Source organism: Peromyscus leucopus, chromosome 14, assembly GCF_004664715.2.
Source record: "Peromyscus leucopus breed LL Stock chromosome 14, UCI_PerLeu_2.1, whole genome shotgun sequence".
In the NCBI taxonomy this organism is placed as follows: Eukaryota; Metazoa; Chordata; class Mammalia; order Rodentia; family Cricetidae; genus Peromyscus; species Peromyscus leucopus.
The window spans coordinates 52,510,158-52,535,743 of NC_051075.1; the positions used below are offsets into that span (position 1 = coordinate 52,510,158).

At 51.8% G+C, this 25,586-nt stretch overlaps 1 protein-coding gene across 10 annotated transcripts; it reads right to left on the bottom strand.

The window, feature by feature from the left end:
• Positions 1 to 8,115: 8,115 nt before the first annotated feature.
• Abcd4 (ATP binding cassette subfamily D member 4) lies at positions 8,116 to 23,556 on the bottom strand. Of its 10 annotated transcripts, none has more exons than XM_028876718.2 (19): positions 23,417 to 23,550; positions 21,603 to 21,721; positions 21,353 to 21,480; positions 20,099 to 20,238; positions 18,970 to 19,086; positions 18,495 to 18,620; positions 17,906 to 17,956; positions 15,171 to 15,286; positions 14,800 to 14,921; positions 14,625 to 14,716; positions 14,394 to 14,483; positions 12,314 to 12,522; positions 12,085 to 12,176; positions 11,609 to 11,645; positions 11,232 to 11,281; positions 10,343 to 10,395; positions 9,999 to 10,075; positions 9,333 to 9,448; positions 8,116 to 9,196 (listed from the first exon to the last, which is right to left on the bottom strand). In XM_028876718.2, the coding sequence occupies exons 1-19, from the start codon at positions 23,452 to 23,454 to the stop codon at positions 9,128 to 9,130; spliced, it is 1,842 nt and encodes a 613-aa protein (XP_028732551.1). In that variant the 5' UTR covers positions 23,455 to 23,550; the 3' UTR covers positions 8,116 to 9,127. The 10 variants fall into 10 exon arrangements, with proteins under 10 accessions (XP_028732551.1, XP_028732553.1, XP_037066612.1 ...); XM_028876720.2 differs by having other exon boundaries at positions 15,192 to 15,286; positions 23,417 to 23,549; XM_037210717.1 differs by lacking the exon at positions 21,353 to 21,480 and having other exon boundaries at positions 15,192 to 15,286; positions 23,417 to 23,473.
• Positions 23,557 to 25,586: the final 2,030 nt, after the last annotated feature.

Consider the following 25,586-nt stretch of genomic DNA (forward strand, 5'->3'; position numbering starts at 1 on the left):
ACTTCCGCAGCATGATGCAACATTTAAATCCCAGCACTTGGGAGGCAGAGGTGGGTGGATCTCTGTGAGTTCCAGGCCAGCCAGACTCTGTTTCAAAAAAAAAAAAAAAAAAGCAAAACAAATTACTCCAGACTTCAAGGAATAACTGGCTTGTCTCTCATGATGCTGAGCTCATACCACATCTGAGTGACATTTGTCACTGTATTGTGGGACCCTTTCCCATTGCAAGCCCAATGTACATCTCCTGAGTTATTACCTTTAGGCCCCTGCTCATCCCCACAGAGAAAAGAGACGTCATTTTTTCCCTCTGGTACTTCTTGCTGCTCAAGGCTATTTCTCTGGAGTTGCCCACAGTCCACAGCCTCGCTTCCTTTAGTACACACCTGGGTGTCTGCATGTCTCACCTCTCAGCCTCCACAACAGCACACAGGAAAGGTACGCGCATCAGATGATGCTGAGTCCCTGACAGAGAGGAAGGGGACCAGAGATCACTCAGCCATTGAAAGTGCTTGCTGCTCAGTTCTAAGGACCAGAGTTCGGGTGCCAGTACCCACATAACAAACCAGATGCCCTGCAAAATGTCTGTAACTCCAGCTCTGAGGGATTCGACACTCTTCTGGCCTCTGTGCCCAAAGGTACGAGCATCCCCCCCTCCAGACACACACTACACAAACACACAGATACACACACAGAGACACAAACACACAGGCACACACACAGAGACACAAACACACAGGCACACACACACACACAGACACACACCACACAAACACACATCGATACACCAGACACACACAATTTTTAAAAGCAGACGACAGGCATGGAGAAGACACAGCTCTCAGAAAGTGCATGAAATTGCCTGCAGACAGCTGTGACCCGCAACTTGATGATGTCTTGAGTGGAATTCTAAGATGAGAGAGCGCAGTGAGCAGAGGAGATGGGTGGTATTTGGGCTCAAGAAATCTCATAAGGTCGTTTTAAATTGGCAGGAGAGATTGCTGGCAGCCCATCAAGTTGAATGACAGGAAGGGGAAGTCTTCATACCTGGATCAGCCCCAGATGTGGTCCTCCTCATCCCGGAGCCTGAGGGTACCCATGGGAACCAGCTGGCTCCTCTGTGGTGCAGGGACAAAACTGGGCCTCTGATGGGCTCCCTATACACAGGAGGCCTCTTCTGCAGTTACACCCCTTAGTCTAGGAAGGCCCTTCCCTCTTCCTGGCCACACCAACCCTCCAGGAAAGCATACTACCACTCCTCAGGGCTGATGGCCTCCTCTCTGGCGCAGCACCTGGTACACGGCACCACACTGGCATTTTCCCTGTCGTGGTGTAATTTTCAATTTGCAAGTCTATCTTCCCCACCAGATTGATTTCGTTAAGGGCAGAGCCTACATCTGATTTATCCTTTTATCCCAGGCACCATCACAGAGCCTGCAGCTCAACCACTGCTAAATGGATGGATGGAGGGAGGGAGGGATGAATGCTCCACCTATAACTTACTCATCAATAACTTAAGATGTATCGAGTGTCTAATGTGTACGAGCTCTAACACATATCAACCTCCAGTGTGTATCACGGGGCAAGGCACTGGGCGGCAGTAATAGGCTGAGCAGTCTTGAATGCCTGTTCTCATGGAGGTTACAGTCGGGAGGGAGAGACACTGATTCCAGTAACCACACGAGTGAATGTAAAACAGCAAAGGACCTAAGGTCTCAGAAGCATAAGGGACCACAAAACAAAAAATACAGTGACGTGACCATCTGGGGGATCTGGGTCAAGGAGTTTCACCTTTGAACCTCTTGCCGCCTACTACCTGCTCTCACAGCTTTGGAAGGAAGGATGAAGGACACTGGGAAAAGTCCCACAAAACCACCACGCCAAGTTCTGGGCCCTTGGCGGCTGCTCCACCCTAGGTAGATCTGGGTGACAGACAGCTGGGACAATCAAGATGCTTGGGGGATCCTCTTAGAGACAATCATCCTAGACCTGGGAAGAGGCAGGGGATGGCTACCCACAATCACCAGGAGGCAGGGGGCTGGCTACTGGTCTTCAGATAATCAATGGCAGAAGAGCAGATGGCCAGGCCCAATCAGGGCAGAGCAAAGAGAATCGCTGCTCAGGTGCAGACCCTGGAACTCCACCCTGGAAGAGATAAGGCACCGGGGCCACAACCCCACTGGCTGCCCATAGAGAACCACGTGCCTTGGGAAGCACAACGAAGAGATAAAAAGAGCAGGAAGGACTGATTGATGAGGGCTGTCGGAGCTGCTGCGCAGGCCTGGCAGGGATAGATGAGGAGGAGGCTGGTGGGGGCTGGAGAGGGGCCTGTGGTGTGGGGGGATGGAGTGGGAGCTCCTGAGGCCAGGGCCTGAGGCTTGGAGAAAACACTAACAGGAGAGACTTGGTCTCTGTAACCCCTGGGACCTGGCCGCTAGCTACTTCCTGCTGGCCTCTCCAACTTCCTGTGTCACCTGCACCCCCACCCCACGGTGGCCTTGGGGTCTTTCTCTTGCTCCCTGAGAGGTGCGGTGCTCTGTCTTCCCAGACACCCCTGGGGTGCTGCACCTGGCCCATCAGTTATCACTAAGGAGGCATAAAAATGACGGACGTTAATAATGGGAAATGGGGTGGGGGTGGGTGGGAGAGGTGTTGGCACGCTGAACCCAATTCTCAGTTCTTCTGTAGAGCCAGGTGTGGAGATCGCCTGGAACTCAGCCCTCAGCAGGGTGGCATCTTCGGGTTAGAACAAGCGCCAGACCTGCCCGCTGCCCTGTCTCTAAACCGTAGGTCTCTGATTACCAAGTTAGTCACCTAGCACCCTCTGGTCAAAAGCCGGTAGTCTCTCTTGCCTGCAGGCCTCCCTGCGGTCCTCTTCACCACCCTGGCCCTCCCTAGGCTGTTCCTCATCCCAGGCATCGGGGCAGTCTACTTAGTCACAGCCGAGCGGAACTAATGGGGCCTCCCTCCATTAATTTCCCACTCCTGAGCGGTCCCTTAGTGCTGATGGACATCCTCATCCCCCGCCCGACTGCTCTCCGCTGTGCCTGGGACCTCTCCCATTCATCTCCGCTGTGCCTGGGACCCCTCCCATTCATCTCCGCTGTGCCTGGGACCCCTCCCATTCATCTCCGCTGTGCCTGGGACCCCTCCCATTCATCTCCGCTGAGCCTGGGACCCCTCCCATTCATCTCCGCTGTGCCTGGGACCCCTCCCATTTTCTCAGCTGTGCCTGAGACCCCTTCCATTCATCTCCATGGTTCCCAGTGTGGCTGAGCTAGGCGGTGTGTGGCCCTCAAGGAGTCTCTGCCACAGGAAAGGGCTAAGGAATGATGAGGTAGGTGGTCTTGTGCTAAGCTGAAAACACACAAGCTGTCCTGTAGTACCTCAGGTGGACTTTACCTTCCGTGGTATTTTGCATGAGAATGGCCCCCACAGCTCACATATTTGGATCCTCGGTCCCTAGTTGGTCAAACTGTTTTGGATTAGGAGGTGTGGCCTTGTTGGAGGAGGTGTGTCACTGGGGGGTGGGCGATGAGGTTTCAAAAGTCCAGGCCCAGTCTGTGTCTGTCAGTCAGTGTGTGTGTGTGTGTGTGTGTGTGTGTGTGTGTGTGTGTGTGTGTGTGTGTGTCTGTCAGTCAGTGTGTGTGTGTGTGTGTGTGTGTGTGTGTGTGTGTGTGTGTGTGTGTCTGCCTCCTGCTTGGGGGTCAGATGTAAACTCTCAGCTACTGATCCAGCACCATGCCTTCCTGCTGTTATGCTCCTCGCCATGAAACTCTGAAACTGTAGGCAAGCCTCCAGTTAAATGCTTTCTTTTGGGGCTGGAGAGATGGCTCAGAGGTTAAGAGCCCTGGCTGCTCTTCCAGAGATCCTGAGTTCAATTCCTAGCAACCACATGGTGGCTCACAAGCATCTGTAATGTGATCTGGCACCCTCTTCTGGCATGCAGACAGAACACTGTGTATATATAATAAAGAAATATATCTTTTTAAAAAAAAGTGCTTTATTTTATAAGTCGCTTTGGTTATGGTGTCTCTTCAAAACAATTGAAAGGTAACTAAGACATCCTCCTCCTACTCTTGCCTGGGGCCTCTTGAAGCCTGGGGGGGGGTTAAGCAAGGGAATCATGGTGGCCCCCAGGGCGAAAGGGAAGCTTACTCTCCCTTCTGATAGGTGAAGCTGCGCAGATTTGTATGTGGTGCTGGGGATCAAACGCAGGGCCGGAAGCTGCTCAGAAGCAGAAGCGGTTCAGGAAAAGCAGCTTAGTGGCCTGGAGAGATGGCTCAGTGGTCAAGAGCACTTGCTGTTCCCAGAGGACCCGAGTTCAGTTCCTAGCATACATGGGGCAGTTCATAATCATCGGTAACTCCTGCTCCAGGGTATCTGGTGTCCTCTTCTGGCCTCCAAGGGTATCATACACACATAGCATACACTCATCAACACACACACACACACACACACACACACACACACACACACACACCTTTAAAAAAAAGTGGCTCAGCTAATTGAAATTGCAAGGACACAGGAAATAGATGAACAAAACAAGAAACTGTTAGGACAGGGCTGAGCTGAATAGTAACAGACACAGGGTATGTTCAAAGGGCCACATCTTCAGAGGGTCTCCTTCCCCCATATCCCATGTTCCCCATAACGTGCTACCGTTCAGCAGTAAGTCTGCACATGGTTTCCACGTGTGTAAAAGGAGCGCGTCTCTGGGAAGGGGCGGGTGGGGTGCAGAGCAGCATGGAGGACAGTAGCTGGGAACAGACTTTTGAGCCAGGCAGAGTCCTCCCTCATCTGGGGATTCCTGAGCCTGTGCCCAGGGGTAACAGTCTTCCATGAAAACAGTGTTGCCAGGAGATGATAAGAATGTCAGGGTGGATCAAAAAGATATGACCTTCAACCTCTTGGATGACGGTAGACTCATCATCTACCATGACACCACCGCACAGGGTTCTCGCCACAGTCCAATGAGATAGTGAGAAATGATCTGCAGTAAGCTACTCATACTGCCCTGGAGTATATTTTGAGTTTTGCTGATTGATTTCTTTAGTTATTATTTCAGTTTTGTGTTCAGGAGACCAGAGCTCATGTGACCCAAGTTGGCTTCAAACTGGAGCTGAGATGGCCGCCGTTCCAGCCCCGGTCCCCTGGAGCTGGGATTACAGACACGGGCCACCATGCCCAGTTCACTTCATTCCAGAAGCTACAAACAGTCCACAGAATGGCTACCACACCCCGGCACTTCCCAGAGGGCGGGCTTAGGCTCCTGGTACTCTTTCCTCTTATTCTTGCTTTTCTGGCTGCTTTCTGAGCCTCCAGCTGAAGAGAAATGGATGGAAGACTTGTTGACGGAGTAAAACTGATATGTGGGCTGGAATGGGGGATGGAAGGGTCCCATAAAAACGGGTTGTTCTGCTGGATGTGGTGCACGCCTTTAATCCCAGCACTTGGGAGGCAGAGATAGGAGGGTCTCTGTGAGTTCAAGGACAGCCTGGTCTACAAGTGAGTTCCAGGACAGTCAGGGCTGCACAGAGAAACCCTGTCTTGGAAAAACAAAAACAAAAACAAAAGAATGGGTTGCCCCCGGGCTGGAGATCCGGCTGAGTGACTAAGACTGCTTGTTGCTCTTGAGGAGGACCTGAGTTCAGTTCCCAGTACACACGCACGTGCGTGCACACACACACGCACGCACACACACACTCACACACACACATATACACACACACACACACATACACACACACGCACGCACGCACACACACACACGCACACGCACACACACACTCACACACACATATACACACACACACACACATACACACGCACGCACGCGCACACACACACGCGCGCACACACACACTCACACTCACACATATACACACACACACACACACACACATACACACGCACACAGTGGCTCACAACTATCCCTAACTTCAGTTCAAGGGGACCTGACCCCCCCTTCTGACCTCCACAGGCACCAGACACACATGTGGTACAGGCAGATACAGGGGGAACACTGCACATAAAAATACAATTAATATATTGTGGTGGTATTTTAATTGTGCTGAAATGTGATTTTATTTGTATGTTAATAAATAAGTTTGCCAGCCGGCCGGTGGTGGCGCACGCCTTTAATCCCAGCACTCGGGAGGCAGAGCAGGCGGATCTCTGTGAGTTCGAGGCCAGCCTGGGCTACCAAGTGAGCTCCAGGAAAGGCGCAAAGCTACACAGAGAAACCCTGTCTCGAAAAACCAAAAAAAAAAAAAAAAAAAAAAAAAATAAGTTTGCCTGGAGATCAGAGGTCATAACGAGCCAGGAACAGCAGTCAGGCGGTGGTAGCCCATGCCCTTAATCACATGGCAGGCAGAGTCTCTGTATGGTCAAGGACATAGCCAAGCATGGTGACCCTTGAGTCTTTAATCCCAGTAGCAACCATAGAGACCAGGAGGTCTGTGTAGACAGGCAGTGACAAGGAAGTCATGTGGCTGGGCTTAGAGCCAATGAGAAGGCAGAACAGGAAAGCAATAAAAACACAAGTCACACAGGAAGAAGCTCTCTCTGGGGAAACGATGGTGGGGAGATGGTGAGATAAGGTAGTTGTGGGTCTTCCCTATTTCTCTGATCTCTTTGGCTATTACCTCTGTATTTGGCTCTGTGTTTCTTATTTAATAAGACCATTTAGAAATTCATCTACAATATATCTTTTCAAAAATTAAAAAATAGAATGACTTGTTCTGTGCCGGATGTGGGAAGACACACTTTTAATCCCCACAACAGGAGGAAAAGGCAGACAGATCTCTTTGAGTTCCAGGCCAGCCAGAGCTACACAGGGGATGGGACAGGGCTTATTCCAGCTCAGGCAGCTGACTGGACAGCGGGCGGCATCGCTTGACTTCACAGGGAAAAGGCCATCAATTGTCTGGGAATATTTGGTGTGTTACTTTCTGTTGCTCTGAGACAGTGGTTTACAGCCTGTGGATCCCAACTCCTTTGGGATGGAAGGACCCTTTTACAGGGGTCAAAGACCCTTTCACAAGGGTCACCTAAGACCATCAAAAAACACAGATATGTACACTACGATTCATAACAGTAGCAAAATTAGTTACGAAGTAGCAACAAAAATAATTTTATGGTTGGGGGTCACCACAACATGAGGAACTGTATTAAAGGGCCGCAGCATTAGGAAGATTGAGAACCGCTGGTCTAAAAGAATACCACAGGAAATAGTTTATTTTTATAAAATACATTATAACAAAATATAATAAATTATAAAATATAGTTATCCCAGGACTGGCAGGCTGCCAAGCTAAGGCTGAAAAGGGACATCTGGAGAGGGGCTTCCTGCCGGGTCACAGTGCGGAGGGCAACAGTAACAAGGCAGGAGACACAAGGAGACGGGGAGAAAAGGAAGGAGACAGAGAGGGCAAGGGAGCAGACCCACCCCTTTACCATTAGCCCATCTACACTGTGACTGCCTCGGAGCATTCAGAGGGCGATGCACTCTGGACTCAGCACCTCTAAGGTCCATCTCTGAGCCAGTAAGACAGATAAAGGGGTGCCTGCCGCCCGAGCCTGACCAGCTGAGCTCAATCCTAGGGGCTCACGTGGGGAGAGGAGAGAATGGACTTCTGAAAGCTGTCAGCTGACCGTGACAACATGTTCACACACGAGTGCACAGGAATGAACACACACACAAACACACATGAAAGAAAAGCTTTTCCCCCCTTTGGTTTAAAGGTCCCATCCAAGTTGGGCATGGTGGCATAATCCTTTAATACCAGAATCAGGAGGCAGAGGCAGGCAGATCTCTGAGTTCAAATCCAGAACTGGTCTAAATAGTGAATTCCAGACTAGCCAAGGCTATAAACTGAGACCCTGTCTCAAAACAAAAACTAAAACAAAAGTGGTGGTGGTGGAGGTGGTGGTGGTGGTGGAGGTGGTGGAGGTGGTGGTGCACACCTGTAATCCCAGCACTCAGAAGGCAGAGGCCAGCCTGGTCTATAGACTGAGTTCCAGGATAGCCAGGGCTACACAGAGAAATCCTACCTCAGGAAAAACAACAACAACAACAAAGAAATCATGGAGAGGATCAAGAAGGAGATCAAAATATATTGTATGAAAAAATTTAATAGATTTTTTTTTTTTAAGTTTAAAAAATGTCCCATCCTTCAGCACTGGGGCAATACATAAGTACATACACACAGAGAATACAGAAATCTGGCACAAAAAAAAAAAAAAAGACTTTGGGGTCAATAACTTTATTTTATGCTTTTGAGGTTTGTCTGTTTAACTTGAGGGGTCTTATTATGTAGCCCAGACAAGTCTCAACTCATGATCCTCCTGCCTCTGCCACCAGCCTTTTAGGATTACAGGAATACAACACCACACTTGACTTAATTTTGTTCCTGTTCCATTAATAAAACAAAACAAACCCATCAACCTTGCTTTACCCGGTGAGGGGAAAGGTACGATCAACAGGAATGCAGCTCAGTGGTAGAGCACTTGCCTAAGATTCACAAGGCTGTAGGTTCGATTCCCAGTAACGACACCAACCACAGATAACAGAGACAGAGGGTCCCAAGGGTCAGTGGTCCAGGCACTGGCCACACTGTGTCCTCTCCAGATATCTGGCGGAAGGGGAGGGACAGGCTGAGTGGAAACACCGGGCAGGTGGAGACAGGAGAGTGTACCTTCAAACCGTGAAGGACAAGTCTGGAGACTCAAAAAGATCACTCTACAGTAGAGAAAAGCCACATTTTTAATGCTTATTCTTTAAAAAAAAAAAAAACCACTTATAAAATCCAAATGGTTAATTAAAGTTAAAAAAATCCATCCCTGACATTGAATCAGCTCTCTTGAGTCTCATAGCTGCCTCACTCCGACCCTTCACTTCTCAGTTCATTCAGCGTCTCTTCAGCAAACGTCATCGGAAGTAATTTGTGAAAAACCACGGGGAGTGCTGGGGAGACCTCAGCGTTCCCTGCAGGGCCGACCCTGGGCAGGGCCTGAGGCGGCTAGGGTGGATGTGAGGCTCCTTCCTGTCTCATCAGCCCTGCTTGTCTGCCCGGGGCACTGCAGGCCTGCCCAGAGCCTGGTTGTCCTGGCATACCCATGTTTGGCTTTACTCCATTTTGATTCTGGTCAGTTCCCACCTTCCTCCTCCACCGAGTTTCAGAACCCAGGAGTGAAACTGCAAGAGACCGTTACCCCACTGCGGTCAGATGGCTGCCAGAGCAGTCACCCCGCTCCCTCTGCCCCCCAAGGCCTCGTCTGAGGGGTCCTGGCCAGGCCCAACCTTCCTCAGGCCGTCCCTGTGACATGGATACCTTCTCGAGGCTGGGCCGATGCCCCACGCTGACAAACGTCATCCCCAGTTGCTGGCCGAGGCGATAGAGCTCGCTCTCCACTTCCTCTGTCAGGGCACTGGTGGCTTCGTCAAGCACTGGCGGCAGCATGCGGTGGAAAGGGATCACAGGCCTGCCCTTGCCCTCCGCATCACTCTTCCAACCCATGTTCACCCTTGGTGTGGAGGACTGACGGGTACCCTGGCCTACAGGATCCCTGCCTCAGGGACACGGCTGTCCAGAGAGCCACACCAGGACAGAGGACACACCTGTGAGCACTGCCCAGGTCTCTCAGCTGCCTACAGCTAGATAACACTGTGCCCCAAGACCATACGATCCAGGACGTCCGTGCCTGCCACACGTACATACCCCCGCCAGGCACAGCTCGGGGGATGCCCACTGGTCTATGGAAGAACCCGAAGAGCTATAATTCCAACCCCTCTAACTGAGGCTGCCATGGCAGGAAGCTTAACAGTGGGTATTTACATTCTCAGGACTATGCCAACGTGCCAAGCGCGGATCATCACAGGTAAGGGACACAGGGATGCCCGGCCATGCACAGGTGTGCAGAGGTGGATGTGAACACACGCTGTGAGCACCTGTGAGTACACACAGCACCGGGCACATGCACCCACGGGGTGACCTCACCTGCGTACTTTGGCTGCAGGTAGAAGAGGCGAGCGAAGGACAGTCTCTGCATCTCCCCTGGGGACAGGACATCATACCTAGGAAAGGCAATGACAAGTGAGCCCTTAAAGAGGTGACAGCTGGACTTTTTCAGAGAACAGGTCTCGAAAGAAGCAAGTTGACTGCACGGGTTGGCTCCGGGACAGAGGCCCTCCTGCTTAGCCACAGGATAGGTGAGGCCCAAACCACACCCGAGGCACAGATCCCCAGCTGGCGGCTGTTGGGGTCAGGAGCCATTCCAGTTCTTTACAGGGCAGCTGGGACCCGTCTTCATGGAGGAGCTGCCGGAAATAGCTCATCCTTACCAGTTCCAATCCACCTGCTGGTCCAGACCTCCCGTCCTCGCCACCAAGCTGGACTGTAACAGAGAGAGAGCAGGAAGTCCACACGAGGTGCGTCCCTGTTTTCTGCAGGCCTAGCTCCCCACCTCAAACGTCTGTGAGACGGACACCGCAGTGGTGTACCATGGGGGGTATTATCACTTATGCTCTAGGCTGGCTGGAGTATGGGGACAAAAAAAAAAAAGCAGACAGACTCTGTTACTGTTTTAAAATTTCCACAGAGGTGAGAAAACTCAGTGGGTTGAGTGTTTGCCACACCAGCCTGCCTGGCACCTGAGCCTATCCCTGGAACCCACACGAAGCTAGACGGAGAGACCTGAGTTCAGAGTTGTCCTCTGACCTCCGTATGAACGATGTGGCATGCACACTCACACACGTCTAACACACACCACACACCACACACACACACACACCAACCACACACACACACACACACACCACACACATACATACACACACACCATACATACACACCACACACCACACACACACACACACCATACACACACACCACACACCACACACACACACACACCACACACACACACATACACACACACCACACACATACATACACACACACACACACATACATACACACACACACACCACACACATACATACACACACACACCACACACACACCCACACACACCACACACACACACACACACACCAGAAGTGGAAATAAGATCTCTGTGGAGAGCGAGAGCACAGCTCCTACTGCCGACTGGCACTCCCACCCTTTGCCCCGGTCTCGGGCCCAGAAACGTCGATGGCTCTGCTGGCTGAGCGCGACCTGTGGCCATGCTCTCGGGTGGGCCAGAGTCCTCACAGCCCCTGTCCCACTCACCAGGCCTGCCAACTCCAAGAACCTCATGATCCTCTCATCATCAGCAGAACCTGCAAAACAGAGGCTTCCTTAGCACGGGGGGCCTCAGGCCGGCCAGAATGGAGGTCACGCGTCACAGCAGGGGCAGACTCCCCAGGACAAACCTCACGGCAGAAGAGCCCGTGAAGGGAATATTCGCTTCCCTCCTCCAATGGGTGTCTCTCTTCAGGAAAGGAAGACTGGACAAGAAGAGGACCCCAAAATAGTGAGCAGATAAAGGATAAGACCCAACCTGAAACCAACAGCCTGGCTAGACACTCTTCAGGCCCAGGGGAGGCCAGTCAGGCAGAGCAGGGGCAACAATGATGAGAAGATTCGATGGAGGAAGGACAGCTCACCTGAGTCAGGGTAGATCTCTTTCAGGGGATAGATCACCTGAAACAAGAACATCTCTGGCTGGGTCAGGTGATCAGAGACACCGAACTCAGTCCCACCCCTTAGCAATCCTGGAAACCGCCCACAGAAGCCAGACTCCCCCCACCTCAGCAGAAGGTCCCGCAGGAGAGCCACAGATGCAGCCCGTGGGGCAACAGCAGCCTTCGGAAGTGTGTTGGGGGGGACAAGAGTCTTTGACCTCCCGAGGGCACACTCTAATGGCAACAGGCAAATGGGATGACTGGCTAGACACCCTAGGAAGTGACTCTGGGTCCCGTCCATAAATACTGCGTAGTAGGTCCTCAGAAGCTGGGGGCTCCCAGGCATGAACATTTTATTGTCCCTAGCCTCCTAGGGCCTGAGGCCTGGCCCGCTGTTGGACGCCCTAGACACAAGTGGACGGCATGAGGCTGGAGGCGTGGACCCCGGCCCTGCTGACCTGCTCCCGGAGTGTCCCATCAGTGAAGAATGGCTTCTGTGGCAGGAACAGCACCCCGTGGGGCCCAAAATCGGCCAGCATCTGCACAGAGCCTGCAGAGCCCACAGAAGCCTGCATTGGGAGACCTCGCAGAGAAGGAACCTGCCTTTGCTCTCCTCTCACCCGCTTCCCACCACACTGCCCCCACCCCGGGGCCCCGGCTGCAGGGGAGGCGAGAGGGCTGGCTCACCCTTCACGCTCTCCCACAGGCCTCCCAGCACCCGCAGCAGGGAGGTTTTGCCGGTGCCTGTGTTGCCCGTGATGAGCAGGCTCTGCCCCTCACAGATCTTCAAGCTCAGGTCCTTGATCAGGGGCTTGTCAGAGGAGGGGGCCGTGACGGAAACCCGGTCCAGCAGGAAAGCTGTGTCTGACGGCTCTGCTATTGGCCACCCTGGGGCCCTAGGGCAGCAAAGGGAGGGGGAAAGACGGGCCATGTGAGTAGTGCCAGGAACGCGCTTGGCCCAGAGGTGTATCACCTTTGTCCCGGGGGCGTTCAAACTCAAGACACTGACGTCTCAGCCCCCACGCCTCAGGATGATGCCAAAGCATGTGGAGACGAGGCTGCTAGCTGGACCCCAGGGATAGGGCATACAGAGACGCCAAGGGACAACAAACATTTAAGTAACCCTCCGTGAGCCAAGAACGATGCCTCGGGAGAAACCAAAGGCACCCACTCTAACCTGGACCTTGAATTTCTAGTTCGCAGAACTGTGAGAAACTTTCTGTCATCTAAGCTAGTCTGTGGTAGAATGTCATGGCTACCTAGAATCAGCGTGGACATGGAGCAGGAGCACTAACCTGTGCCCTACTGTGACAGCCCCTACGTGACTGATCTCAATCAGTCTTGGCACCCGTGAACGGTAAATGCTGCCCTGCTTGGCAGACAGAGAAAACCCGCTCCGATGGCCAAGTGACTTGCCCATGGCTACACAGCTTCATTCTAGGGTTAGTGGGGCTATTGTTGGTCTTTTCTGTTGTGGTTTGTGTAGCCTAAGCCATCCTGGAACTTGCTCTGTGGACCAGGGTGGCCTCCAACTCAGAGATCCTCTGCTTCCTGTGTCCTAGGATTGGAGCCATATTTCCATTTTTGGAATCCTACTGGGTGGCAACTGTCCAAGCACTTTCCAAGGGCGATATCTAATCTTTACTTCTGAGAAAGATTTCATGAGTATCCTTTCCAGAGATAAAGGCAATGATACTCAGAACAGTCAGGCAACTTGCCCGTGAGATGAAACAGGGAGCCAGGAACATTGCGGGACCCCAGACATACATGAAAAAAGACATCTCTGGGACTGAGGGAGGCATGAAACAAGGGGCACCCCAGGAAAGGGGCAGTGTGGGGGGCAGTGGCGGGCTCAGCGGGAAGAAGAGGTAAGGAGGGCGTTATTCAGACCTTTGTTCTTTTTTTAAAAAACAAAGTATTACTTTTGTCCTGTGTGGTGCATGTAATTGTGTGCACATGCGTACACATGTGACGCCACAGGTCATGTCATGTGTTCCTTCTTTGAGACAGTCACCCACCAAACCCGGAGCTCACTGTTCGCCAAGGCTGACTAGACACTGAACCCTTGAGATCCGCCTGTTCCCAACCACCCTGCTCTAGGAACACGCTGCCATACCTGGCTTCTGTGTGGTCACTAGAGACTCGAACTCAGATCCTCAAGCACTTTTTGTTTGTTTGTTTGTTTTTTGGGACAGGGTTTCTCTGTGTAGCTCTGCACCTTTCCTGTAGACCAGGCTGGCCTCGAACTCACAGAAATCTGCCCGGCTCTGCCACCCAAGTGCTGGGGGATTAAAGGTGTGCCCCACCACTGCCTGGCTGTTCCCACTAAGACATCTCCCAACCCCCTTTTTCTTTATTTTATATAATAAAATAATTTTGAAAAATTAATAAAATAGTATGTATTTTATGTAGGCAGGGTCTCTTCATGTAGTTCAGGGTGGCCTTAAACTCAAAACAGTCCTACCGCAGCCTCCTAAATACTGAGATTAAAAGTGTAAGCCACCATGCCTGGCTCTTCGTTTTGTTATGGTGCCAGGCAGAAGGTGTGTACGTCTGCTCTTTTCCGGCTGGAGAATGATGTCAATCTGTGCAATGGGTCCCAGAATGAAGGGGTCAGTCAACAGAGCACACTGATAATGCACTTGATACACCATGGAGACTGCTTCCACCCACTCCTTAGAGCTCTGCTGCCTGGTGGAGAGGCTCCACATTAAAACCGGGCGGTGACTACGGCATTCTTCCAACCGCACTACAGCCCGGTACTCACTTGTTCAAATCCCACTCACTCTCGCCTAGGCTCTCACAGTCTTGTGATTGTCGGGACATGTCCAGCAAGGCCTCCTGAAGCTCTCCAATCCTGGGGAAGAAAGTAAGAACTAAGTCAGGATCCAGACGCCAGGTCAAGGGGAAGCTCCTCCCTGTCTCGCGCCCATTAACACGCGGTGGGCTCCTGTCCTTTTCCCACTCAGCATTTCCTGATGGCGCACGCTCTGCTCACCTGTGCGTGTACCCGGCAACGTCGGAGAATGTGGTGGACAGGTCGATGAGCTGGGTGAAGCAATTGATGAGGTAGATGCACACAAAGGCATTCTGGACAGGACGGAGGGCAGTTGGTGCAGGGCCCAGGCACGGGCCCCAGGTAAGGGCTTATCAGAAAGAAGGGTTTGCCTCACCTTGCTGACCAGGGTGCTGAGCTCCGTGGGGCTCAGGTCTCCATAGACCCCACTAAAGATAGGGATGGCGATGACAACATAACTCAGAATGCTGCCCAGATAGTCAAAGGTGTTGATACCAACTGCGGGAAACAGATTTCGTGAGAGCCAGGAGACGCTCACGTCTTCTGCAGGGGACATAACCCAGGCTGGGGAGCAGGAAGCCAAGGAAGGTCACACTTCCTCCAGATCTCCGTTCCCCTAGGATACCCACAGCAAAGGCTCCCCCTGGCTAATCCTTTCATCAAGTGGACCCCTGACCAGGGCAGGCAGACACTAGGGTGGCATGCAGATGAAGTGGTAATGGCACCATCCCCATCCTGGGGTCCCACCTCCCGGGCCCCCCTGCCTACTGTACAGCCAGAGCTCCCTGGACATCAGCTCTCTCTGGGTCTGAAGGAGTCTCTGCAGCCTGCGGTCCGTTCTCATGTGCTCTACGAGGCCAGCTCTGGTGGAAGAGGATGAGGTGTCTATAGGACCTGCCGGGGCTCAGCAAGGCTGGGGCACCGTCCCTGCCGCCATGGCCTCCTTGAGAGACCAAGCCCATGCAAACGATCTTAGCCTCAGACACTTCCTTCCGTGAGCACCTACCCACAGCTTGAGCCCCGTGACCCAGTCTGTGGTCATGAACTCTGAAGTTGGCCAGACCTGGTGTCGATCCAAAACTCTGGCTGATGTCTACTGAAATCAGTTACTTAACACCTGTTCCTTGCTTTAAAGCTGAACTAGTGACGTCTACATAGAAAGTTAGATCGTGATCTCAGAGTTCTGTTGGGGAGTGCTGAAGAGAAGGATCAGTGCTTTTGCCCTTATAGAGGACCTGGGTTCAATTCCCAGCACCCACATGGCAGCTCACAACTGCTTCTAACCCCAGTTCCAGGGGACCTGACTGCCTCTGCTGACCTCAGCAGGCGCCAGGCACACACACGGTGCAGATGGACATGCAAGCAAAGCACTCATACACATCTTAGAAACCTTTAGCCTAGCGTAGGGGCGCACGCCTGTAATGCCAGCACTTGGGAAGCAGATCTCTGTGAGTTGGAGGCCACCCTGTTTACAGAGAGAGTTCCAAGACAGCCAGGGCTGCAGAGGGAGGCAATAGGGGGCTGGAGGCCTGGCTCAGTGGTTAAGAGCATTCTTGCTCTCCCAGAGGGTGCCAGTCCAATCTCAGCACCCACACGAGGCAGCTCACAACTGCCTACTTCTGGGCCCTAATGACACCAGTACACACACACACACACACACACACACACACACACACACACACACACACGCACACATACTCACGAATAAAGTAAATAAAAATTAAAAAATAAAATTAAAAAATTCAAAGCAATTGAATTAAAAAAAAAAAAAAAAAAGAGTTCTGTTGATTTTTTTTCTTTTCTGATACACAGTCTTGTGCATCCAGGCCAGCCCTTAACATGCTATGTAGCCAGAATGATCTTGAACTACTGCCGGCCTCTACCTCCTAAATGGTAGGACTACAGCCATGCGCTACCACACCTGGTTTATGAGGTGCTGGAGGTTCAACCCAGGGACTCAGGCGTGCCAGGCAAGCACTCTGCCAGCGGATCCACACCTCTAGCCCTAGACTTTCGGATATAAAGTACCATGCACATGAGGGAGCCTGAGTAAATAAGAGCTATTAGTACTGTTGCTGTTGTTATTATTAATAATTATTGTTACTACTACAGTGCGAGGGCTAGAACGCAGGAGTCTTCATGCTAGGTTACGTGTTCTACCACTGAGCTACACCGCCAACCTCAAGAGCTACCATGATTAAGCAAATGAAACGGAGCAGTCACTGCACACCAGACTCCACGCTGGCAGTCAGCCAGCGCCATGGAACAAACAGTTCCTTTCTTTAAGAGACCTGCAGATGGCAGGTGGCCCTCCCGCTAGGAATACGAGTGTCAAGTGTGTCCTCAGGACCATGGCAACCAACAGGCATGTCCACTAAGGGAGTCCAGGGCAGCTCCCTGGGGAGGCAACTTAAGGCTTCAAACACAGGCAGAAAAGATCCAAAAGAGAAGTTGGAGAGAAGCGGGCGTTTTGAATGCTGCAGAGTCGGCAGAACCGGTCTGCAGCTGTGAGAGCTGCCCGGTCGATCTCACAGCAGAAGCTGCAGGATCCAAAGCAGATGCACCGCCCGAAGCCGGCTTAGGTTCCTTTTTTTTTGACAGAGTTTCACTAGGTACCCCCGGCTGGCCTTCAACTCACGGAGGTCTACCTGCTTCTGAGTACTGGATTACAGGTGTGACCCACCATGCTCATCTCAGATTCTTAGTGTTCCTGGTGTCCCCCTGCGGAGGTGACTGCCTACTGCAGTAGAGACTGTCCGAGAGCAAGGGATCTATTAAATCCACCCCATGCACAGGTGATCCAGGGACTAATTCAACTTTTTTTTTTTTTTTTTTGCCAAATTTTATTTATTATGTATACAGTGTTCTGCCCGCATGTTTGCCTGCCGGCCAGACGAGGGCATCGGATCTCATCATAGATGGTTGTGAGCCACCATGTGGTTGCTGAGAATTGAACTCAGGACCTCTGGAAGAACAGTCAACGCTCTTAACCTCTGAGCCATCTCTCCAGCCCCTCAACTTCTTAAATACAGCCTATGCCACCAGCCCGGACACCGCCACCAGGACCTGCCCTGGTCCGGGAGGGAAGGGACTTCACAACACCCAGCAAGACACCAGGCCCGCGGCTCCAGCAAGTGGGGAGAGCAGATGTGATCTTCTGTGAGAAGCCGGTCCCCCACCCCACCCCCACACTGCAGAGACAAAAGGAAGCCATTCCAGAGACAGGAAAAGAGACAAAGGCAAGTACCTCAATCCAGATGAAGCCACCCACTCTTTATTCCTTGGCCATGTTAGGCCACTAAGACTGAGGAAGTCACCAGTTCCAGAAACAGTCGCTGTGCCGGAGCGGAGCACAGGGAGAAGGCTGGGGAGAGGGTCACTACGTGCGGCAAGCTCTACGGTGCCAAGATGGCTGTGGACTTTATCTTTCCTGTCCTGATCCTAACTGTGGGGAGGCGGGGAACCCCCTCCACTAGACTCACCTGTAGAAAGCGGCAGGCTCAGCATTCACTCGAATCTGCATGTGCTTGAACCTGGGCCGACAGAAGGGAACTGTGCTGAGGCCGGGAGCCCTGGATGGAGAGGAAGCCCGCTCCCACACTCCCTCAACCCTGTGGCTGCCTGTCCCAGGACTGTCACAAGGGTAAAAACCCCCGGGGCCTGGGTGGAGCAGCAAACAGAGCTGACCTCAGCTCGGTGCTGACTTCAGCTTTCTGGGACGGGACAAGTGTATTCTTTGCCTCCTCCCCGAGGCCTAGCTTAACCAAGGCAAGAGGCACAGGCCAGGGGCAGGCGGTAGATCAACTACTGGCCCAACAGACTGGGCAATTAGACCATGAGTGTGTGAGGAGGCCCCCAGAAGATGCTGGCGATGGCCAATCCACACCTTTCTTCCTGCTGCACATGCGTGATGTCCTTAATGCTCACAGTTCTCTCAGTGGACAAGTACATCGTTCACTTCAGAGACAGAGCGGAAATCTCAAGAGGCATATGACACCCGTGTCCCCCACAAGATCACACATGGCGAGGAGCTGGCCACCTTGCCCCTTAATCTCAACCAAGAAGACACACCGAAAATCCCCCTCCAGCTTCTCCTGCTGTACCAGCTTCGTCACGATGGGCCCCATCAAAGTTTTGTTCACCATGGTTCCCAGGATGAAATATCCAAAGATGCTCACAGGCCCAAGCCAGCCTGTGCTGAAAGGCAGAGGGAAAGGGAGGGTGAGAGAGGATGTGGGGTGCCGCATACGCAGGTAGCTCTGCGATCCTCCTTCCTGCCTCATCCCTCTCACGTAGCCCCTGTTGGATCTCCGCGTCACTGTGACATCTGACACCTGGCTAAAGCTACGGAGCCAGGCTCCCTGACAGTGAAATACCGTGTAACAGGACCAAAGAGGGGACAGGGTCACAGCGGGTGAGCTAGGAAGGCTCCCTGGGGTGGGGTGGGAAAGATGAGCCTCCCTTGGACCCCGCCCTGCCCCGGGTGTGGGAGGCTCTGGGTAAAGGCCAGGCTGGGGAGGAGGGCCCCTGGAGGGAGAGGCTGCACCTTTGGAAGCACTGGTATGTGTAGTAGGCCAGGGTGAAGGGGGAGATGATCAGCTTGCTGGCCATGCTGCTGAGCTGCCTGCAGAATCGTTCCACGTCCTGGCTGATGCGCTGGTCCCTACAGCCGAGGACAGAGGGGCTGAGCCCAGCGGGCGAGGAACCTCCCCTTCTAACCCTGACTTAGACGGACCCCAAGGGTCCTTAGACTCTAGCCAGGATTCTAGACAGCTGTCTCAATTTACCCTACATGGGAGGGGGAAATAAAAACCATCTGAAGATCCAAGGAAAATCTGAGGCTAGAGTTGTCTTCCTGCATGGTCGGGAACATGGTCTCCTTAAATCTCAACCCTCCCGTATCTCTCTATGGACCTGAGGTTACTCCAGGTCAGGAGCTGGTTGTTGACAGCTTCACCAGGGCTGAGTCGTCATGGAGAGGCCATCTTCTCCGGCCCTTCACTGAGAAGCTCAGCCTGAGATGAGGAAAAGTCACCCCGGGCAGGCAGCACCTGCTGTGACGAGGTGAGTGGGGAAGGCCTAAGTGTGAGGGGGAGATCCCACAGGTCTCGTCTCACACAGGGGGCCACACTGACTCCTCTTCCCAGTGAGAGACATGAGCCGGCACAGGCCGCTCGCAATCCCTCACCTCTAAAATGACAGCTTACACTGAAATACTTGATGTCGGGTCTTAGTTCACCCTCACTACATCCTAGAGACAGGAACCGTTATGATCGTCTCTGGACAGAAGATGAAGGTGGGACGTACTGAACGTAAGAGCTAGAGGCAAGGAGGGGGCGGAATGGGGACCTGAATCCCAGACAGCAATAGTTACTTTCTTTTTCTTCTGCCCTGCACGGCTGCACATCCAAGAACTTGTTTCCTGGCAAGGATGCTTTCTTCACTTGCTTCAACTCAAAACATGAAACGCACTAAAGGGAATTGCCCCCAATCGCTTCCTTTCAGCGCCCTATTCTCGGCCCCACAGTCTCTCTGCAGAACCCCCTCCCTACGCAGCAGCAGCTCCGGGCGGCCACACCAGCCTCCTGCAGGTGAGTGTGGCCAGGAGCCTCTGCAGGACTAAGCTAGCTGCCTGGGACACTCGGGAGGCAGCAAAGACGGAGAGGGGTGCCTACGGATTATCGACGTCATCCCGCAGCACGTTCAGGGTGTAGTACACTCGCGCCCGGAAGTACAGGTTGTGCAGGTGCTCGGTGAGGTCCTTCCTCCAGCTCACGTACAGCAGGTTGCAGGTGAACTGGTCAAAGCTCTTCAGCTGTGCACAGGGTGGGGGTGGGGGGTAAGGGGGGCAGAGCAAAGGGAGGAGAGGAAAAGATGGCTTCCTCCAAGTCTAGGCTCCAAGCTCAGAGCCGGCGGGAGCTTCTGCTGATAAGGCAGAATCCGCTCGATCGCTTCGGCACAGTTCCCTGGTAAGGCTTCAGATCACGAGACTTCCCTTTCCCATCCGCTCACGTGCCTAGTCCTTCAACAAATCTCAACGAGCTTACCAAAGGCAGGCCCCTCGGGCCCCTTTCTGCAGTGAGTGTCTCACAGAGAGCAGGGGTGCGGCCGGAGACGGGAAACCATGTGGTCTGCTCCATTTAGGACTTACCCCCTCTGTCCCCAAGCATGGAAGAGGCCTCCACATGTCTTAGGTCTTACTGACTGAAAGCACACCCAAATGGCCCAGGAGGACAAGAAAGGCCAGCCCCAGGAAACTGCTAGTCCAGCCTGACAGAGGGCATCAGGCTGGGTCTTGGTAGAGCCTTGTTCCATCGCCTGCCACTTCTGAAGAGCCTCGCACTAAGCACTAGGGAAATGACAAGTTCACAATCCAGCCTGCGAGCAGACGATCACAAGGGCGTAAGGAGTGTGGCGGCAGCTGTCAGCACAAAGAGGAAGTGCAGACGGAGAAGGGGTTGACTTTGATGGAGGAAACAAAAAGAAAGTTGAGGAAGACTCAAGAGAGTGCCAATGCAGGCATCGTGAAAAACAGGCAAGGTGTTGCCAACTCAACTTGTGGAAGGCAGCTACGGACGAGAAAGAAGCGGGTGGAAGGTTGGAGGTGTGAGTCACAGACTCAGCTGCCAGAGAAGGAGCAGAGCCAGGTTTTAAAGTGTCCTGAGCTCCCTGAAATGCGACTTCTGGGATGGGAAGGGACCTTGACTGTTTCTACTGAATGCTAAACCAGAAAGTTCATCCCAAGTAGGCCAATAGCAAGATCAAGGCCCTGCCTCGGGTTCTGACCTGCAGGGAAACAGCTCTAATTCCCAGAAAGGGGCAGACACACACTCAGAGCTTGGTTCCTGCTTCCTGAACATTAACTAAGTCCCACCAGGCATCGCACTAGACTGGAGAGGGGGACACAGAGAAAGGCAGAGAGTCCTTACGGTGGAGTTGAGAACAATGAGTGCCACGGCCAGGAAGGTCAGTCCCTTAAATCCATCCAGGTCTTTGTTTCCCAAGACCCCATAATATTGACTGGGGATCAGGCCAACTTGGTAGATCACCAGTTGCTCTGTGGGGAGGGAGAGGAGCCAGAAATCACAGGGGAAAGAAAAGACATTTCCTCCTGCCAGAGACAAGGAAAGGCATCCTAAACCCAGGCTCTTTCCCATCCCCAAAAGCCCATTCACTCACCCAAGAGGGTCACACACAAGAGCGTCATGAACATTAAGACATTCTGTGATGACCAAGAAGGGAAGAAAACCTTCTGTATCCTCAGGAACCGCTGAGCAAGTTGCAGATCTAACTTGGGCCTGCAGAAAGTCAGACATGGAGAGAAGACTCAGAGGACAGTCCAGCCTTACAGGAGGTGTCGGGCTCAGCCTCGTCATTTACAGAGGGTCCGGGCTTTGCCCGAAGAATGGCTTATGGATACTGAAGATGGTAGCTAGATGGATATCAGTGCAAAAAGTGACACTACTGCCCTAACAGAAGCAAATGTAACAAAAAAAAAAAAAAAGATATTTTAATGAAGACACCTTAACAATGATGGAGTAGGAAGACATTTCTCAAATAAGACCCCAAATCTACAAGCAACACAGGGTAAAACTGATGGGCTTAATTTATAAAGAAGTATTTTTACTCAACACAGTACCACAGATTTCGGTTAAGTGAGAGAAGGTATTTACAGAATGAAAGTTGTAAGGAATTACAATCTGGAGTATGCAAGGAATTTTGCAAGTCAGGATATTTCATAGGAAAGTGGGGAAAGTAATAAGTAGTCTACGAAAGGGACAATCCACAAGCCTAACACATGACGAGATGGCTCAGTCGGTACAAGTGTTTGTCTTTAAGACCTGAATTCCATCCCCAGATCCCAGTGTGGAAAGAAAGAAGCAACTCCTAAAAGTTGCTCCCTGACTTCCATACATGTGTCACAACACACACACACACACACACACACACACACACACACACACACACACACTAATAAGATAAAAATAAGGCTAGCATAATAGAACACTATCTTACACACACATCAGATTGATACATATTAAAAAAAAAAAACCTAAACAATATCAAATATTGGGGATGGAAATAAGGGAAACCAGAACCTTTATAGACTGCTGTCAGGAAGTATAAACTGCTTGTGACCACTCCAAAGAGCAACCTTGTGTTATTAAGTATGGCTCAGCATATTATTTGCAGTTGGATAGCCCAGAGAAAAATCAGCAATATCTACCAAGAGACAACTGCCGGAATATTCATTACAGTATATTTTGTGGTGCTTTAAGTACTGGAAATAATCTAGGTGCCCATTATTAGGGAAATGGGCAAAGTAGTCTAAGTAAGAAGGGTGATACCAGGCAACATTCAGGAGTGAAAACTTTTATTGCATGGATGACCTCAAAACCCAAAGCTCAGTTTTAAGTTTTGGGTGTTTTTTTTTCTTTTTTCTTTTTTCCTGTTTCAAAATTCACAACATATAAGCCGGACGATGGTGGCGCACGCCGTCAATCCCAGCATTCAGGAGGCAGAGGCAGGTGGATCTCTGTGAGTTCGAGGCCAGCCTGGTCTACAAAGTGAATTCCAGCACAGCCAGAGCTGTTACACAGAGAAACCCTGTCTTGAAAAACAAAACAAACAACAACAAATCCAAATCACAACCTATTACTTACATGAATTCAAAATCAATACACATATTTAAGGTGACATGACAATCTTAAGTTAAGTTGTCTGAAAAAAATTAATACGGGGGGAGGAGGGTGTCCGAGGAGCGGATTGGGATTGAGAATGCGAACCACGGGACAAAGTTATACCAGAGGAGGGGTGTCCGCTACACCAAGAACGTCCACTCCATTCTGGGAAGCCGGGGTTCCAAAGAGCGCCGACAACTCCAAGGACAGTTGCCAGGGAGGAGGACCCGGCGGGGGCGGTAGCCTCTTCCCCGTGGCCCAGGCAGGGCGTCCCCACCAACCCGGCCAGCAGTCCTCGCTAGCCCTGCTCACCTGGCGCCAGCTCGGGCTCTCGGCCCTGGGACCGCCATAACCCGGGAGGCGAGCGACGAGCTCGCCGAGCCGCTGCCCCGCGTCCACCCCGGGCAGAGTCCGCGGCGCTCGGGGCCCCGCCCCGGGGGGAAAGGGGAGGGGCGCCAGCGACCACAGAGACGCGGCGGATAGAGAGGACGGACCCGGGCGCCGCGGCCGCTCCCGGAAGCGCAGGCTTTCCGGAAAGGGCAAGAGACTAGCCAGGAGGTACGGAGCGGGCGCGGCGGCTACAGCGCCCCCTCTGGGTCTGGGAGGTTTCTTTTGACACCTGGTAGATAGGAATGGAAATTTCTCGCAGAGAAGCCGGCGTGAGCTTTAGTGTGCGTATGTGTGTGCCAGGGCACAAGAGTGGAAGCCAGAGGACCACTTCAAGGAGTCAGTGTTCTCCTTCCATCCCGAGGGTTGCTGGGGAGCAAACTCAGGTTGTCGGGATGGGCGGCAAGAGCCTTCACCGGGTGAGCCAGCTCATTGGTCCCAGCACGATTTACATGATTAAAAAAAAATTATGTATATGGATGTTTTGCCTGTATATATGTCTGAGTACCACGTGCGTACCTGGTGCTGGCAGAGGCCAGAAGAGGGCATCGAGTCCCTGGAACTCAAGTTACAGACCCCCAGCTTCTGAAAGAGCAGCCAGTGCTTGTACCCTCTGAGCCATCTCTCCAAGACGTTCCTTCTCTCCCCAAAGTGATTTTTTTTTTTTTTAGTTTTTTGTTTTTTGTTTTTTTCGAGACAGGGTTTCTCTGTGTAGCTTTGCGCCTTTCCTGGAACTCACTTGGTAGCCCAGGCTGGCCTCGAACTCACAGAGATCCGCCTGGCTCTGCCTCCCAAGTGCTGGGATTAAAGGCGTGCCCCACCAACGCCCGGCCCCCAAAGTGATTTTTAAGTCAGGTAGTTGCAGCTCAGTGGTAAAGGGCTCGCCTGGAATACATAAAACTCTCGGTTCAGTCCCCAGGGCTACAAAAATAAACATATAATCTGTTTCCCGGCCATAGACGGCGACTCAAGCCCGTAATTCTAGAACTGAGGAGGTAATAGCCGGAGGATCGGGGGTTCAAGATAAGCCTCAGTTACAGAGAAAGTGCTGAGTTCGGGCTGTCTTCCAGAGGACCTGGGTTCAGTTCCCTGCACCCACATGGCAGCTAACAACTGTCTGTAACTCCAAAATCTGACACCCTCACACAGATATACATGCAGGCAAATCACTAATGCACATAAAATAAAAATTAAATAAATAAATTATAGAAGAAAAAAATTTTTTAAAGTGCTGAGTTCATGACTAGCCTGGACTACAAGAGACCTTCCTCGGGCTGGAGAGATGGCTCAGAGGTTAAGAGCACTGACTGTTCTTCCAGGGGTCCTGAGTTCAATTCCCAGCACCCATATGGTGGCTCAGAACCATCTGTAATGAGATTTGGTGCCCTCTTCTGTATACTTAATAAATAAATAAATCTTTAAAAAAAAAAAAAAGAAAGAAAGAAAGAAAGAGACCTGCCTCAAGAAAAGTCGAGGGGGGAGGAATTCTTTAATCATTGCTGTTTTCAACACTGCTCGTGTATAGTGGGATTTTGTTTGTTTGTTTGGTTGGTTGGTTGGGGTTTTTGTTTTTGTTTTTGTTTTGTTCTTTCTTTCTTTCTTTCTTTCTTTCTTTCTTTCTTTCTTTCTTTCTTTCTTCCTTCCTTCCTTCCTTCCTTTTTGTTGTTGTTTTTGGATTTTTTTCGAGACAGGGTTTCTCTGTGTAACTTTGTGCCTTTCCCAGAACTCACTCTGTAGCCCACACTTGCCTCGAACTCACGGAGAACCACCTGCCTCTCTACCTCCTAAAATCTGGGATTAAAGGCCTGTGCCACCACTGCCTGGCTGGTGTATAGTGTTAAAAGATGGGCCGGGTGGTGGTGGCACACGCCTTTAATCCCAGCACTCAGGAGGCAGAGCCAGGCGGATCTCTGTGAGTTCCAGGCCAGCCTGGGCTACCAAGTGAGTTCCAGGAAAGGCGCAAAGCTACACAGAGAAACCCTGTCTCGAAAAAACCAAAAAAAAAAAAAAGATGAATGGAGAAAATTCTTATCAACTAATTGACTAAAGTACCTAAAGAGATTCAAGAAGACAATAATATCATCTCACAGGGCCC

Excerpts from the sequence above, each read along its gene's own strand:
- Abcd4 (XM_028876718.2), bottom strand. The coding sequence starts at position 23,454 with ATGGCGGTCCCAGGGCCGAGAGCCCGAGCTGGCGCCAG. Across the intron at positions 15,287-17,905 it reads GAGCCTGCCGCTTTCTACAG|AGCTGGCCTCGTAGAGCACA; the intron begins GTGAGTCTAGTG and ends CTCTTCCACCAG. Across the intron at positions 10,396-11,231 it reads TCTTGGAGTTGGCAGGCCTG|TCCAGCTTGGTGGCGAGGAC; the intron begins GTGAGTGGGACA and ends TCTCTGTTACAG.